The sequence below is a fragment of the Leishmania infantum genome, chromosome 30 (genome assembly GCF_000002875.2).
Source record: "Leishmania infantum JPCM5 genome chromosome 30".
Lineage (NCBI taxonomy): Eukaryota > Euglenozoa > Kinetoplastea > Trypanosomatida > Trypanosomatidae > Leishmania > Leishmania infantum.
In genome coordinates, this window is record NC_009414.2 from 1140468 (window position 1) to 1154172 (window position 13705).

The following is a 13705-nucleotide window of genomic DNA, read 5'->3' on the forward strand; positions in this document are numbered from 1 at the left end:
TCCGTGTTTGTGGGCACACAGATGCATGCACAGATCGATAGCCAACGAGCTCAGCGGCTTCACCTTTTTCGGTACTGATGACGGTTGCAGTGGTGGCGTTTATACTGCCGAAAAGAGAACCCAGAGGAGAGAGAGCTGTTGTGTTCACTTGAGGCTGCTCATCTTCTCGATGCCATCGCGCAGCTGCGCGCTCTGCGCCTCTAGCGTCTTGAGCTTCTCCGTGTTGGTCACGCGGATCTCGGCCGGCACCTTAGTTTCGTAATTAGGGATAGACATCTTCTTCTTCATTCCCTCAATCTGCTTCATGAGGCCGTCCAGCTGCTTCTCCAGCTTCGCCACCTCCTTCCCGACGTCGATGAAACCCATGAGCATCATGTTCACGCCCACCTCCTTTGTCACCACGGAGAAGCCGCAGCCCTTCGGCACCGCCGCTGTCTCCTCGGCCGGGGACACGACAGTCACCTCGCCCACGACACCGAGGGTTGAGATCATCATCTTTTCCGCCGCGAACAGCTCCTGCAGCTCCGCCGTATGCGCCGTCACCCACACGTCTGGCTTGTGCTTGTTCGTTAGCGAGTACGAGGCCTTGGTGGAACGTACGCTGTGCACGACGTCGAGAATGATCGACATGGCGCTATCCGACGCCGCGCTCAACCATCCGCTCGGTGTCGGGTACTTGGCGAGCATGATCGACTCGCTGCCGAAGCTGCTGTAGTTGGGCAGGCGGTGCCAAAGCTCCTCCGTGAGAAACGGCATCATCGGGTGTAGCAGCCGAAGCGCCTTCTCGACGACGTGCAGCAGCACGTCTTGCACCAGCTGCTGCTTCTCTCCGCCCTTCTGAATGGTCGGCTTCGTCAACTCAAGGAACACGTCGCACAGCTCGTGCAGCCAGAAGCGGTAGACGGCACCGGTGGCCAACGCGAAGTCGTAGAGGCCCTCCGACATGCCCTGCGTGGCCTCCGCGATGGCGGCGTCGAGGCGCGAGAGAATCCAGCGGCACTCGAGCGGCAGCATGGCGGCGTCCTCGGCGGGGCTGAACTGCTGCTTGCTGGGCACGTAGTCAGTGCCCAGGGCGTGATACAGCACGTAGCGCACCACGTTCCACAGCTTGTTGCAGAACTGGCGGTAGGCCACGACGCGTTGGATGTCGAGGTTCACGCTGCGGCCAGACTGGGTGTAGGAGAGGAGGCCGAAGCGCAGGGCATCGCTACCGCACTCTGGAATGCCTTCTGGGAAAAACTCCTTCTGCTGCTTGATGGCCTTCTCCACCTCCTTGTCGCCCAGGTTGCCGCTGCGCACGGTGTTGTGGAGGGTCTGCAGCGAAACGCCGTGGATGACGTAGAGTGGGTCGATGACGTTGCCCTTCGACTTGGACATCTTCTCGCCATTCTTGTCGCGCACCATTGCGTGCAGAAACACCTCCTTGTACGGCAGCTTGTTTGTGAAGTGCAGCGAAAGCATTACCATGCGAGCCACCCAGAAGAACAGGATGTCGTGGCCGGTCTCCATCAGCGAGTTCGGGAAGAAGCGCTTCATGTCGTCCGAGTCGGTGGGCCATCCAAGCGTGGCGAAGGGCCAGAGTCCGGAGCTGAACCAGGTGTCCAGCACATCCGGGTCCTGCTCAAACGAGGCCTCGGCGACCTGCTCGTCAGTCAGGCCGAACTTCTTCTTAGCCTTCGCGTGCGCCTCCTGCAGATTGCGGGCGACCACCCATGGGTCCACGTCTTTCGGCAGCGAGCCGACAACTTTGTAGGCAGGAATGCGGTGGCCCCACCAGAGCTGACGCGACACGCACCACGGTTTGATGTTCTCCAGCCAGTGGTACCAGACGGCCTCGTGCGAAGGCGGGTACAGGCGCAGGTCGCCGTTGCGCACCGCCTCGACGGAGCGGCGGGCCATATCGGAGCAGTCGATGAACCACTGCGGCATCAGCATCGGCTCCACAATGTCGCCAGTGCGCTCGCAGCGGCCTACGCGGTACTCGTACGGCTCCACGCCGCGCAGCAGCCCCATCTCCTCCAGCTTCTTCACGATCTCGCGGCGGCAGTCGAAGCGGTGCATGCCCTTGAACGGCTCCATCGTCACGTAGCCCTTCAGGTTCATCATGACAAGCTGCTGCAGGTTGTGGCGCTTGCCGGACTCAAAGTCGTTTGGGTCGTGAGCTGGGGTGATTTTCACCGCGCCGGTGCCGAAGTTCATGTCGACCAGCGTCGCGTCCAGCACGATCGGGATGATGTCGTCGCGGAACGGGCACTTGAGGAACTTGCCATGGAACTTCTTGTAGCGCTCGTCGTCAGGGTGAATGGCGACGGCCGTATCGCCCAGCAGCGTCTCAGGACGCGTCGTCGCAATCACCAGCTCGTCGTCGCTGTCCGCCAGCTTGTAGGCAACGTGAGTGAGGCTGCCCATGTCGACTTTGCGGTCATAGAGAGGAATGGTCATCTTGGATGTCTTGGGCACTTCGACAAACTCCACCTCGAGGTCAGAGATGGCGCTCTGCAGCGCGCAGCACCAGTTTACCAGCCGTGTGTCGCGGTGCACCAGGCCGTCCTCGTGCAGGCGCACAAACGCCTCCACAACAGCCGCAGACGACTGTTCGTCCATCGTAAAGCGCTCGCGCGTCCAGTCCAGCGACAAGCCGATCCTGCGGAACTGCTCCGTGATCATGCCAGCGTGATTCTTCTTGAATTCCCACAGGCGCTTCATGAACTCGTCGCGGCCGAGGTCGTGCCGGCTCTTGCCCTCCTCCTTCATGACGCGGCGCTCCACGACGACCTGGGTGGCGATGCCGGCGTGGTCGGTGCCGGGCAAGTAGAGGGTGTTGTCACCCTTCATGCGGTGGAAGCGGATGAGGGTGTCCTGCACAGCGCCCGTGAGGGCATGGCCCAGGTGCAGGTAGCCCGTGACGTTCGGTGGTGGGGCGATAATCACGAACGGCTTGGTCGCCGTCTCGGACTTGTGGTCTGAGGCGGGTCTGAAGAAGCCAGACTTCTCCCACCACGGATACCAGTCCGCCTCCACCGCGGCCGGATCGTACGTGGCCGCCATTTCGGGAGCCAAGGACTTCATGATGAGCGCGCAACGTCGGAACGTTTTCGTGAAAAACGTGGAGAAAAGGATATGTCCTCTTCTCTTAAGATGGGAAGATGATGAGATGGGCACGGCGCTAAAGGGTGGGTAGTGTTTGTGTGTTTTTGTGTGAGGGAGGTGGGGGGGGTGAGATATGAGCTGCAGGCGATGGTGGTCGGGGCTTACAGTAGAAGAAGAGACGACGAGCAAGTCTACTTTATTGCCTTCACACTCGCCTGTCCGCACGCGCCAGAACGCAAGAGTGAAGAGAGAAACAGATGCTTTCCGTGCCCACTGCAAAGCAGGCGCGCACGCTCATATGCCGCACAAGGATGTTTATCATCGCCGCAATGGCGCGTCAGGGAGGATATGTGGAGTGGGGGATAGGAGGGGTGGGGGTACACGAGGTGCGTCCGATGCGACACGGAGGAAAAAGGCGCAGGATGAGACGAGAATCAGTATGCGGCAGAGATAAAGACGGAGGGGGGAGGGGGTCAACGCGTCGAGAGGGAGGCAGATTCAGCAGTGGAAGAACAAGAAGCAGAGAGAGAAAGCGACGTACAGATGCACGTCTGTGCGCTCCTTCCTGTACGACGCAATCGAAAAAAAAAGACGCTCATGTGTCCCAGACGGTTCTCTGCACCCGTTGAAGGGGAAGCGTTCGCGCCGGAAGCAGTGCTGCACAATCTCCCTCTCCGCACTTTCCTACATGCCATCGGACATGATAGCTGCACAAGAAGCCGTCCATGCAGTTGTGGCGACCCATGTGCGCGTTCAAGCAAATCAGTTCTGCTGGTTGCGCGCCTCCTTTTTGTTGTTGCTGCTGCTTGTTTGTTTCGTCCGTGTGCCCTCGTCAGCATGGAAAAAAAAACCTGGAAACACAAAATAGAATGTTGTCGAGTGGCAATAGAGCGAAGAAACACACAAGCACACACGCACAGGCGCGCGCACCTGTGAAGACGTCTCCAGAGGCAGCTTCCACATTCCGCTGCTCAGCCACATCTCTCCCCATTTCCTGACACAAACGCATTTTCTGCCCGAAGAACAGAAAAGGGAAAAAGCGAAGACGTTTCGTCGCAGATGAGACAGAGACGCGCGACGCTGCGCGTTTTCGTCTCCCTCTCTCCTGTATACGACTGCTTCACGTGAGCTCCTACATTTTTTGCTGTTTTTCTGCGTCTTCTCTACTCCGCGCTGCGGCTTCGTTGCTATTGCAGTGCTTCGTTCTATTCCTTTTCCTCTCGTCTTCTCGGTGGACATGGAGAAGGTGGAGTGCACGCTTGTAGGCCTGCATCTTCGATGATGAGCCGCCGTTCCAGGTTGTGTGGCTGCCGCCAGCAACTTCCAGCTTGGACTGCGTGTCTGCCTTCTCTGTGCGCCGCTTTGCCGTGGCTACTGTTCCCTCCCTCTCGCGCGTGGTCCTCTCGTTCAAGTTTCGATGAGAGACCCATGAGCGCACGAAACGCACGCACGTCTAGAAGTGATGCGGCCCGCTGAAGAAGACCACGAGAAAAAAAAAGAGGCGCACGCTTTCCACAGCTGGAGAGGGTGAAGAAGCGACGCACAGAAATGCGCGCGCGCACAGACAGGGCCACACATACAATGTGCAATCTCTCTGCATCGTGCCTGCTTGGCTTCTCCTCATTCACCCAGAAGGGAAAACTGTCTTTTTTTGTTGTTGTCTTTCGTTGAGCACTGCTTCTTTCTCAACTGTCACCGCTCTGAGCGCCCCATGTCAGACGACCACCTCAGCTTGCCGACGCGCCCACACGTTTTACGCAGTAAAAAAAGGGTGAGGCGCAGTCTTACCCTGCTCGTGTGGTATTAGGGATAAGGTGATACGGGAGGAAGGGAAAACGGTAAATTATCAAAGGAAAAACAAAACGGTGAGCCTTCGTGAGTAGGGTGGCAACTTAAAACGAAGATGAGGTGTGTGCTAAGAGCATGACGGGGTGGCGCGGCTCTGTGTGTGTGTGTGTGTGTGTGCCTGTGATTGAGTGCTGGCAGACGCTGACGTTGGTTGACTGGTTAGCCATCCTACCTTCCGGTAGCTAGCAGGATCTATCGCGCTCCTTCACCCTTGTTTGATTCTCCAACGCACGGCGGCTCTCCCGTACTCGTTCTCTTTCAAGTCACCTCTTTGTGCGTCTCCTGCGTTGCGCTGTGCACAGCCAGCTTAGGCTCCTTGTCTTGCTTTTTCCTCTCTTGCGCACGGGCATCAGCACCGCTGCCTCAGGTGATGTCGCGGTGTGGCGCACCACTGGCTGACCTTTTCTCACAGTCACCCTTTTGCTACGGCCGCATGTTACATGCACGGGACATGCGCGTGTCTGTAAGGCGCGCGTTGCGCCCGGCATGAGAGATCCGCAGGTGTTGTGAGAGGAGATCGGCAGCAGAGGGCACACAGTGGACAGCAACACAAGCAGGGAAGCGCACCCAAGAGAGAGCGGAGAGAAAGAGAGAGCGAAGAGAAAGAGAGAGCGGAGAGAAAGAGAGAGCGATCCGAAAAGCAGAAGAAAACAAAACAACAAAAAAAAACGGCCGCCGCACAGAGAGGAATAAAGAGAGCGGGACGAGAATTGAGTGCGGCAGCGCCTACATGTACACACACACACACAGCAAGTCCAACAGCCCTGCACACACACACAGGAAAAAGGAAGAGAGAAATTCCTTACGAAGCGCCTTCCGTCCATTGTCTCTTGTCTACTTGCTTCGTTTTACTTCCGTTTCTTTCCTGCTGCTACTGTTGCCTCCACCCCATTGCACGCCATCAAGGCACGCAGGCACCAAACACGTACAAGCGCACAGAGAGACAGAAAGAAGGGGCACACACGGGAATGTTAATGAGCTGGGGAGCACGCACAAGAAACAACAAGAGGGTAGCCGCACAAAACAGCACAGCAACGGCAGCGAAGGAGAACTAGACGGCACAAAGCGCACAGCAAGACGCGCCGAGGAGGAGGGGGGAGGGGGGGGCAAAGGAGGGCTATGCGTGAATCTGTCCTTCGAGCAAAGCCTGGAGAGCGACGACCAACGCGCACACGCTGGTGGGAAGAAGACGCGCGCGCGCACACACACAGTATATACGACCATAAACGAAAGAACTAAAAAAAAAACGAAAAAGCATCGAAGGCACTTGTGATATATATGACGAAAAGAGAAAAGCGCACAGCCGCAAGAAATTCAACACGTACCCGTAAGCGTCTTCCCTTTAGCCATATGCACGGTCACCCGCTTGTGTGTGCAGACAGTAAAAAAAAAGAGCGAGAGATTCGTACGAGGAGGATAAAGTAGGGCGAGAGCAAACGAAAGATAAAAGAAAAGCACACACTAGCAGCCTTATGGTATATACTCGAAGCACAAACACATCACGCAGCAAAGACGGCATCCAACACTTACTATGACGACAGAGCAAGCGGAGGTGATGGTGAGAAAAGAAGGATGTAGGATTGTACAAAGGTACGCACAGAGCGACACACAAACACACAGGGGAGGGAGGGAGGGAGGGAGAGAGGGGGGACAAACAACAGCAACAAAAAAAAAGAACTCCGAGTCCGCAAGCACGAAAATGTCAAACCCAAAGACAGTCACTACTCACCCATCTTGCACGCCTCTTCTCCCGCAACCGTGGAAAGAGAGAAAGCTTTTTGGCTGGTTTTGTAAAAGAGGCAAAAGAGGCCCGAACAAAAAAACGCACGCGAGGCAGCGAGGAGAGGGAAGGGGGGGGCACAGGACCGGAAAGAGGCAAGGCAAGGAAAGCGTCTCTTCTGTTCAACACTCAAAAAGTAACGCACAAGAAGAGAAAGAGGGTGCAAAATGTGAGAGGCCGCCAAACAGAGGAGCTCATAAAGGCTTTCGTGCTGGGGTAACCGGAGGAGGCGTGAGTGAAGCCAATAAATAGCACAGTTAAAGAAAAATGAAGACGCCCAAAGCCGTCAGCGCATCCCATCCCTGGCCAACGGTAAAGAGAGGGACGCTTGACAAGGGAAAAGGACGCAGACACGCATTGGCCGATGAACATGAAGCGGCTATTCTCGAAAAAGAGGATCGAAACACACGACAAAATGTGAAGAGAGGCAGTGATAAAAAAAAAAAAGAAAGGGTCACGAAAAAGAGCATGAGAAAAGATGGTGCCGACCGTTAAAGTCAAACGGAAGAAAGCGAAGAGGCGCGCACGCACACGCGCACGCAACAGAAAAAAACGAAAAGAGCGCCGACAGCACACAAGGAGAAATGGGGAGAAGTACAACGAAAGAAAAGATACTTCCCAACTCAGTCTACCGCTCCTTGGCACGAGGGGAATGAAAGGCTGGGGGAGTTGAGTGAGCACTCGCGGAGAGAGCGGAGGGTGCATGCGCGCGCACACAGACAGACACAACCACAAATGTGGAGGCGCACAAGCACACACATCAATGAGCGCGTGTGTCCCTGGCCAAAGAAGAACACACACAAGTCGAGAAAAAAGCCAAGCTATGAAGACAGCTGTTTTCTTTTGTTGTCTGCTTCTTTTTGCAGTGCCGTATCGAGTAGGGGCATGTGCGTCTCCATATGCGCGTGCCCCCGATAGCGAATAGTACGCACAGCTGATTCTTTTTTGTTGTTTCGGGAATGGGGGAGAGAGGGGACTTTGTTGTTTGTTTTGCGTTCATAAGTCCCTTGCTAGTGCGTGTCTCTTCTCTCTCTTTTGTTGTTTGCTCGGCGTCTAATCCGTGCTGTCGTTTCATTGACAGCCTGCGGCCACACCAACACACGCGCCCACGTTCGGATCGAGAGAAAGACCCCATATGCGCGCGCCATCCATCGTGTACACCACCAAAAAGAGTTGCCATTTTCGGGGAGAGGGAGGGGAGCAAGGAGGTAACACCGAAGCGAACGCCAAAAGACACGATAGGCGAAACAACAACAGCAGCCCGACAGACAGCAGCGAAGCAGGAGGACGCGCTCACGCACACGGGATGTTGTGAAGCGAGAAAATCAGCCAGAGAGCAAGAGACGAGAACAAAAGGGATTGAAGACGTGATCAGTTTTAGGAGCCTCTCCACTTCTCTTGCTTCGTTCCTTCACCCGAGCAAGTATGCGCTGTCGGTGCGGTGCTTCAGTTCTGCTCCCCTTTTCCTTTGCCGCGCCAGCTGAAGACCACCAAAGCTGCGCTATCAATTACGCGCACGCACACACGGATATAGGGAGAGCTGCAGCAATCTTCATCTCTATCAACACACACACACACAGCAGCAGCAGCAGCAGCAGCCCGACTAATACGAAAGGGAAAACGAGAAACAGTGGAAAGTAGGAAAAGGTGCACCAAGCACGAAGAAAAGGCTGAAAACTAGACCAAAGCACTACCACGACCACGAAGAAAAAAGAAGCAGCAACAGCACACCTAAGAGGCCGTCGAACCATCTACACACTCACATCAGTCAATCGAAAAAAAAAGGCGAGCAGGTGTTTGAAAGGACCGATCTCACAAGAGAATGAAGAGAAACGGCAAACACAGAGAGAGTTTCCTTCGTCGCATTGACGGAAGATGAGATTACCCTGCTGCCCGACACTGCAAGTCTCTCATCTCTTCATGTGAGTCCCTTTTCTCTATTTCGCCCTCCCTCTCTTCTTCGCCTCTAGCACCATAAGCCTGTCCACTTTTCCTTCTTTGTGTGTGTGGCATCATGACGCTTCTGCTACTGAGAAGAGCGCTGGCAAGATCAAAATAACCGAAGACGAGAGACGGAAGATGTCCAAGAGACAACGAGAGAAAAAGCGGTGGAAAACATCAAAGGCCGTCACGCGCGTACGCTCAGACACATTACACAGATCGTGTGTGTGGAGGGGGATCACAGAAATGAACATGTCAATCCAAAGCTGCCACCTGCCTTTCTCTGACATGCAGTGCTACTGCCCAGTCGACCGCCACATTTTTCTGCTTTGGCTTTCGGCCGCTCTATGCCCTTCGCTTCATTGTGGCTCTCGCCGTCCCTCTCCCACCCACTGTTTTGCTGTCGTCATTCCTTTCCATTTCTCTCAAGCACGGAGAGAGAGGTGAGGTGGCAAACGAACAACCACGAAAAAAGGGAGCCATTCCGAACGGCTGCAGTGCTTGTGTGTGCCTGCGTGCGCGTGGCGCACGTGTGTCAACGTGTGCACATTCATCTGAGCACATGCATGCTCTCACCTTTGTAAGTGCGGGGAGGGGAAGCCCATCGAACACAGATGCATACCAACACCCAGCGAAGCGCACGTACACACACACACGCTTACAGCCGCTGATGCGCACACCTAAACGCTAACGAAATACTTTGAGCGGGAAGCGATGAAAGGGGGAGGCACAGCGGAGACGTGTACACGTCACGCGATAGATTAGATGACGATAACGTCGATCACAGACAAGCGCAAGCACGCGCACACACAAAACGCAGCCTCACCTGTCTTTTTCATCCAGCAACCCCTGTGTAATGCGAAGGAGTAATAGAAAAAGAAAAACGTCCACGTCGACTCTCGAGTCCTGAGGGCGGGCGCATCTGCATCTTTTTCGTTCGCCATGCTTGTTCCATTTCCTGACCGCTTCACTTTAGTATTCGCTGTTGCTCCACATCCTTCTTCCTTTATTGATTACGTCACTCGGCATGCAACGGCACAGGAAGGGCACATGCATGTGAGCCCGTGTGCTTGAGGGTATAGAAGGAGGACGCGAGTAGGCCGCCTCCGCACACGCCAACGCCTCGGAGCACACAAACAAACCACCCAAGCTACGCAGTGTTGCAAGCACCCGAATAGCAACGTCGGCGAGCGCACAAGAATTGGAGCGCTTAAGGCGTACGGAGAGAAGGTAAAAAGGAAGACGGGCGGACGGAGAGGGGCACCCAGCGAGGCATAAGGGAGAGCAGGCACTTAAACTGTCACCTTTTATGAACTTGTGCACACAGAGGCACATCCGTAAACGGAGGAAACTCAACGAGGCACGCAAAAAAAAAAAGGCAGGAGCCCCCTCCACACACGACAAAAAAAAACACAAGAAGCACTTCTGCAGCTCAGGGATTAGTGCTTGCAGGTGGACGTGCCTGCCTCTGTGGGTTCATATCGGCGCGCGTGTTTGCGTGCGGGGCACTAAATGGGTTCGTGGATTAAGCACGAAAAAAAAAAACAAATGACAACGATGGCACGAGAAAAAAGGGGAAAGCTAAAGAGAAAAGAGGGGAGGAGGAAGAAGAGAAAGAAAAGGGAAGGAAAGCCACACACACACACACGCACAAACAGAGAGAGACATATAACCACACAAAAATGTAAGCAAAGAGAGTCCTCAGCCCATGAGCCCACTTGTAAACCCAGGGAGCTGAGTACGTGTGGCTGGAGATGAGCGTGTGCGTGTTGTTTTCAATTGATGCGAGGCAAAAAGAAAAACTAAAAGTACAGGCGAGCCAAAAAAAAAAGGGAAATCCGTGAATGCAACCACGAAATGCGGCGACGGATACAAAGAGAGCTGCGAAAAGGACATGGCGCTGCGCACGACAAGTAAGGAGAGGTAAAGATTGAAAAAAAAAATTTCGAGCATGCGCCGCAACGCCTCATCGTCTTGCTCATCAACCCACCCGAGCACCAAAGCATAAAAGCACAAGAGGAGCAAAAGAGCACCCATGAAAGCAGAAATATAGATTCGGTGAAGCCTGCGACATTCCCAGGGGTGCCTCGCACTCTCATTGTTCATTGAAACGGGCTTTACACGTCTGTGTCGACAAGTAAGTTGCTCTTTTTTTTTCGCCCAGCTGTTCGCTCCTTGATGACGGGAGGCACGTCGCAACGCGTGGCATCCTCATGGCCCCGGGCCGCCCCCCTTATCCCCCTATCCCCCTGCCAGTGCCGAGCCGCCTCGGGTGGTGACAGGGGCACCTACGGCGTGGGAAAGTCAGAGCGATGCATGGCTGCTGATGCCGGTGCTCAGGTCGTAGATGGCGTTGCGTCGGAGCGACCTGCGGCAGCGAGCGCGTTTGCACCACCCACATGATGGGCAGGGTGTCAGCGTGACCCAAGCGTGTCTCGCCCGGCCCTCGCTGCTTACTGGGGGAGAGCTTGGAGCGCCACCCCGAGGGAGATGCACCGGCGGGGCGGCCGGCATGATGGGAGCGGCTGTGAGGTAACCTGCGAGGCAGAGGTGGGTAGAGTACGAGGCAGGGCCCGTGCGCAGGTGGCCGAGCCGGTGCGCTGCCGTAATGCACGTGCCGGCCGCTGCGTTGCACCGGGCGACGGGGCCTGTGACGTGCCCGGGGGTGGCGTTTGACACAGGTTATATGGCCGAACGGAAACTTTGAAAACTCCGGCAAAAAAGGAGAAAAACGCTGGTCATTTCGCCCAAAGAGATTCACACGTTGAAAGGTGCACCTCCACATCCAGCGGCTTTCTTAGCGACGGTGTGCACCTCTGCGGTGCACAGACGTTGATTGGTTGTCGCGTTCCCCCGTCGAACTCCTCACCCACAGAGACCACGAAGACCATCAGCGCGCCGGTGCCCTCGTCCATTGCACTTACTCGGCCTGCCCTCCTCTCCACACTCGCTACTGATGCTCGAGAGCATGCAGACGGACGCATGTGAGCGCACAGGCAGAAACGAGGAGCCCGGCACGCATGATTGGGCGACGGCATGCCTCATGCCCAAGAGACAGACTACCTCGAGAAGGGGGGGGGGCTATGCAGCTCGTGAAAACTGAAAGCGACGCCGAAGAACTGCCACACACAAGGAAAGGGGAGAAGCCCACAATGTCGCAGCCCCTGGCTTGCGCGTCCATCTTCATCGCTGTTCACGAACACACAGGGGAGCGATATGCACGGAAGAGAAAAAGAGGGGCCTACAGAGGATGGTGCGGTGGTGCATGAAGCAGCAATGGCGAAAACAGGTGGGTTGTCGAGAAGCGAATGAGGCATGGATTTCGGTGCCGTTGCCAAAGCGGAGGAGGCATGAGCAGCAGAGCTGTATAAAGAAAAAAGACTCAAATCAAAGGCACAGCACGAAGCGGTGCTCAAACACAGGCGTGAGGAGCAGAGCGCGGGGCCAAGGCGGAGAAGCTACGCCGACAGTACCAGAGCAACAGCGGTAAAGCGCAAGCATCATCCAGAAACACACGCCCCCGCCACACACACGCGCACAACGGAACGCAAACAGGAAGCGCACACGTGACATTTCGATAGGTGAGCCCTTCCTGATTGCTTTCGCATGCGTGTATCCCTTCTTCGGCCTATCAGTCCCAACAGCGACAGAGGCGGCAACGCCGGTGGTAGCCTGCGCATGCTTTCTTCTCTCTACACTTCACATGCATAGACTCTCCACCTCTTACTCGCCCTCAGTCTACCTTGCGGTGCTGATGCCGTCCACATATCTTTCCAACGCCTGTCACGCGTGCGTAGCGCCACACTCTCTCTCACGACACGCACACACACATGCATACCTCGCCTCAAAACACATCATTCAGAGCACCCATACCCCAAAGGAGCCATTGAAGGGAGGAGAGATGCTCGACGTCAACAAGAGGGAGGGAAGCGGGGTGGAGGTGAGGTGAGGTGAGGCAAGGGGAGCGGGGCGCAAACACACAAGCAAGAGAAGCCATCATCGATATAAACTCAGAGGGGGCTCTTCGAACACGGCAGGAAACGACAACAACACATGCACGAAAAAAGAAATACAGAAAAGAGAAAAGAGAAAAGGGAGATATAAAGGAAGAAAGCAGCGGCGCATTACTGTGAAACACACACATGCACACGCGAAAGACAAGCACATGCACATAGAGAAAAGGAAACACAAAGGTGCGCCGTAAATGAATGATGATCTCGGAAGACACGCTCACACCCAGGCATACAAAAAGGCAAGGCAACGGAGGGAAAGTGGGGTGGGCGGAAGAGCGAAGAGAGAAGCCAAAAAGGGCGAGGAGTACAAAGAAAACAAGCCAAACACTACAAAGAAAAGAATGGCAAGCGAGCGAAAAATGGTGAGGGAGAGGCACGTGGAAGGAGAGGCTAACAGGTGCTAAGGTGTGGCGGAGAGGGCAATGGGTGAGAAGCCCGAAAACGGAACGAGCAACAACAAAAAGAAGACACGCCGCGCGAAGAACTTCCGTCAGCGGTGGAATACTTATCGGTCACAATTAAGAGAGAGGCGCAATGTAAGAGAGGCCCCGGAAGGACACCAACACCTACCGAAAGAAGAAGGAAACCACAGCAAGAGGAGAAGGGAGAGGTGAACACAAAAGGAAAGAAAAAGAAAAGGGGCATCTTTATTGTTCCTCTTCTCAGCAGATTCTCTCCTTTTCCTTTTGCCGTTCCTCGCGTGCCTGTGACTGTTTCCGCTAGCGTACGAGTGTGGTCATACATGCGCTACATGACTTTTCTTCGGAGCTGTATCTTTTCTTTTTTTCCTTCGGGGGAGAGATTGCTCTGTGGTGCTTTCCTCTGCGTTTCCCCTTGCCCTTTTCTTCTTTTGGTACCGTCTGACGCCATCAGCGCCGTCGCCTTCTACCACTACGACACCGAGTAGTCAAACACTTTACCCCTGCACCTCCTAGCTTTCTCTCCCGCCCTATCCTTTCTTACCATGTTCTGTTATCTTCGCATGGTAAACAGCGACCACGCCTGACGCGAGAAAAGAGAACAGAGCAAAAAA

At 55.1% G+C, this 13705-nt stretch overlaps 1 protein-coding gene across 1 annotated transcript; it reads right to left on the reverse strand.

Annotated features, from left to right (window-relative positions):
• Positions 1-144: 144 nt before the first annotated feature.
• Positions 145-3048, reverse strand: LINJ_30_3170 (putative valyl-tRNA synthetase; the record flags this gene model as incomplete). The annotated part of the gene is made up of 1 exon (XM_001467126.1): positions 145-3048. One exon carries the CDS (start codon positions 3046-3048, stop codon positions 145-147), a length of 2904 nt encoding a protein of 967 aa, XP_001467163.1.
• Between the last annotated feature and the right edge of the window lie 10657 nt (positions 3049-13705).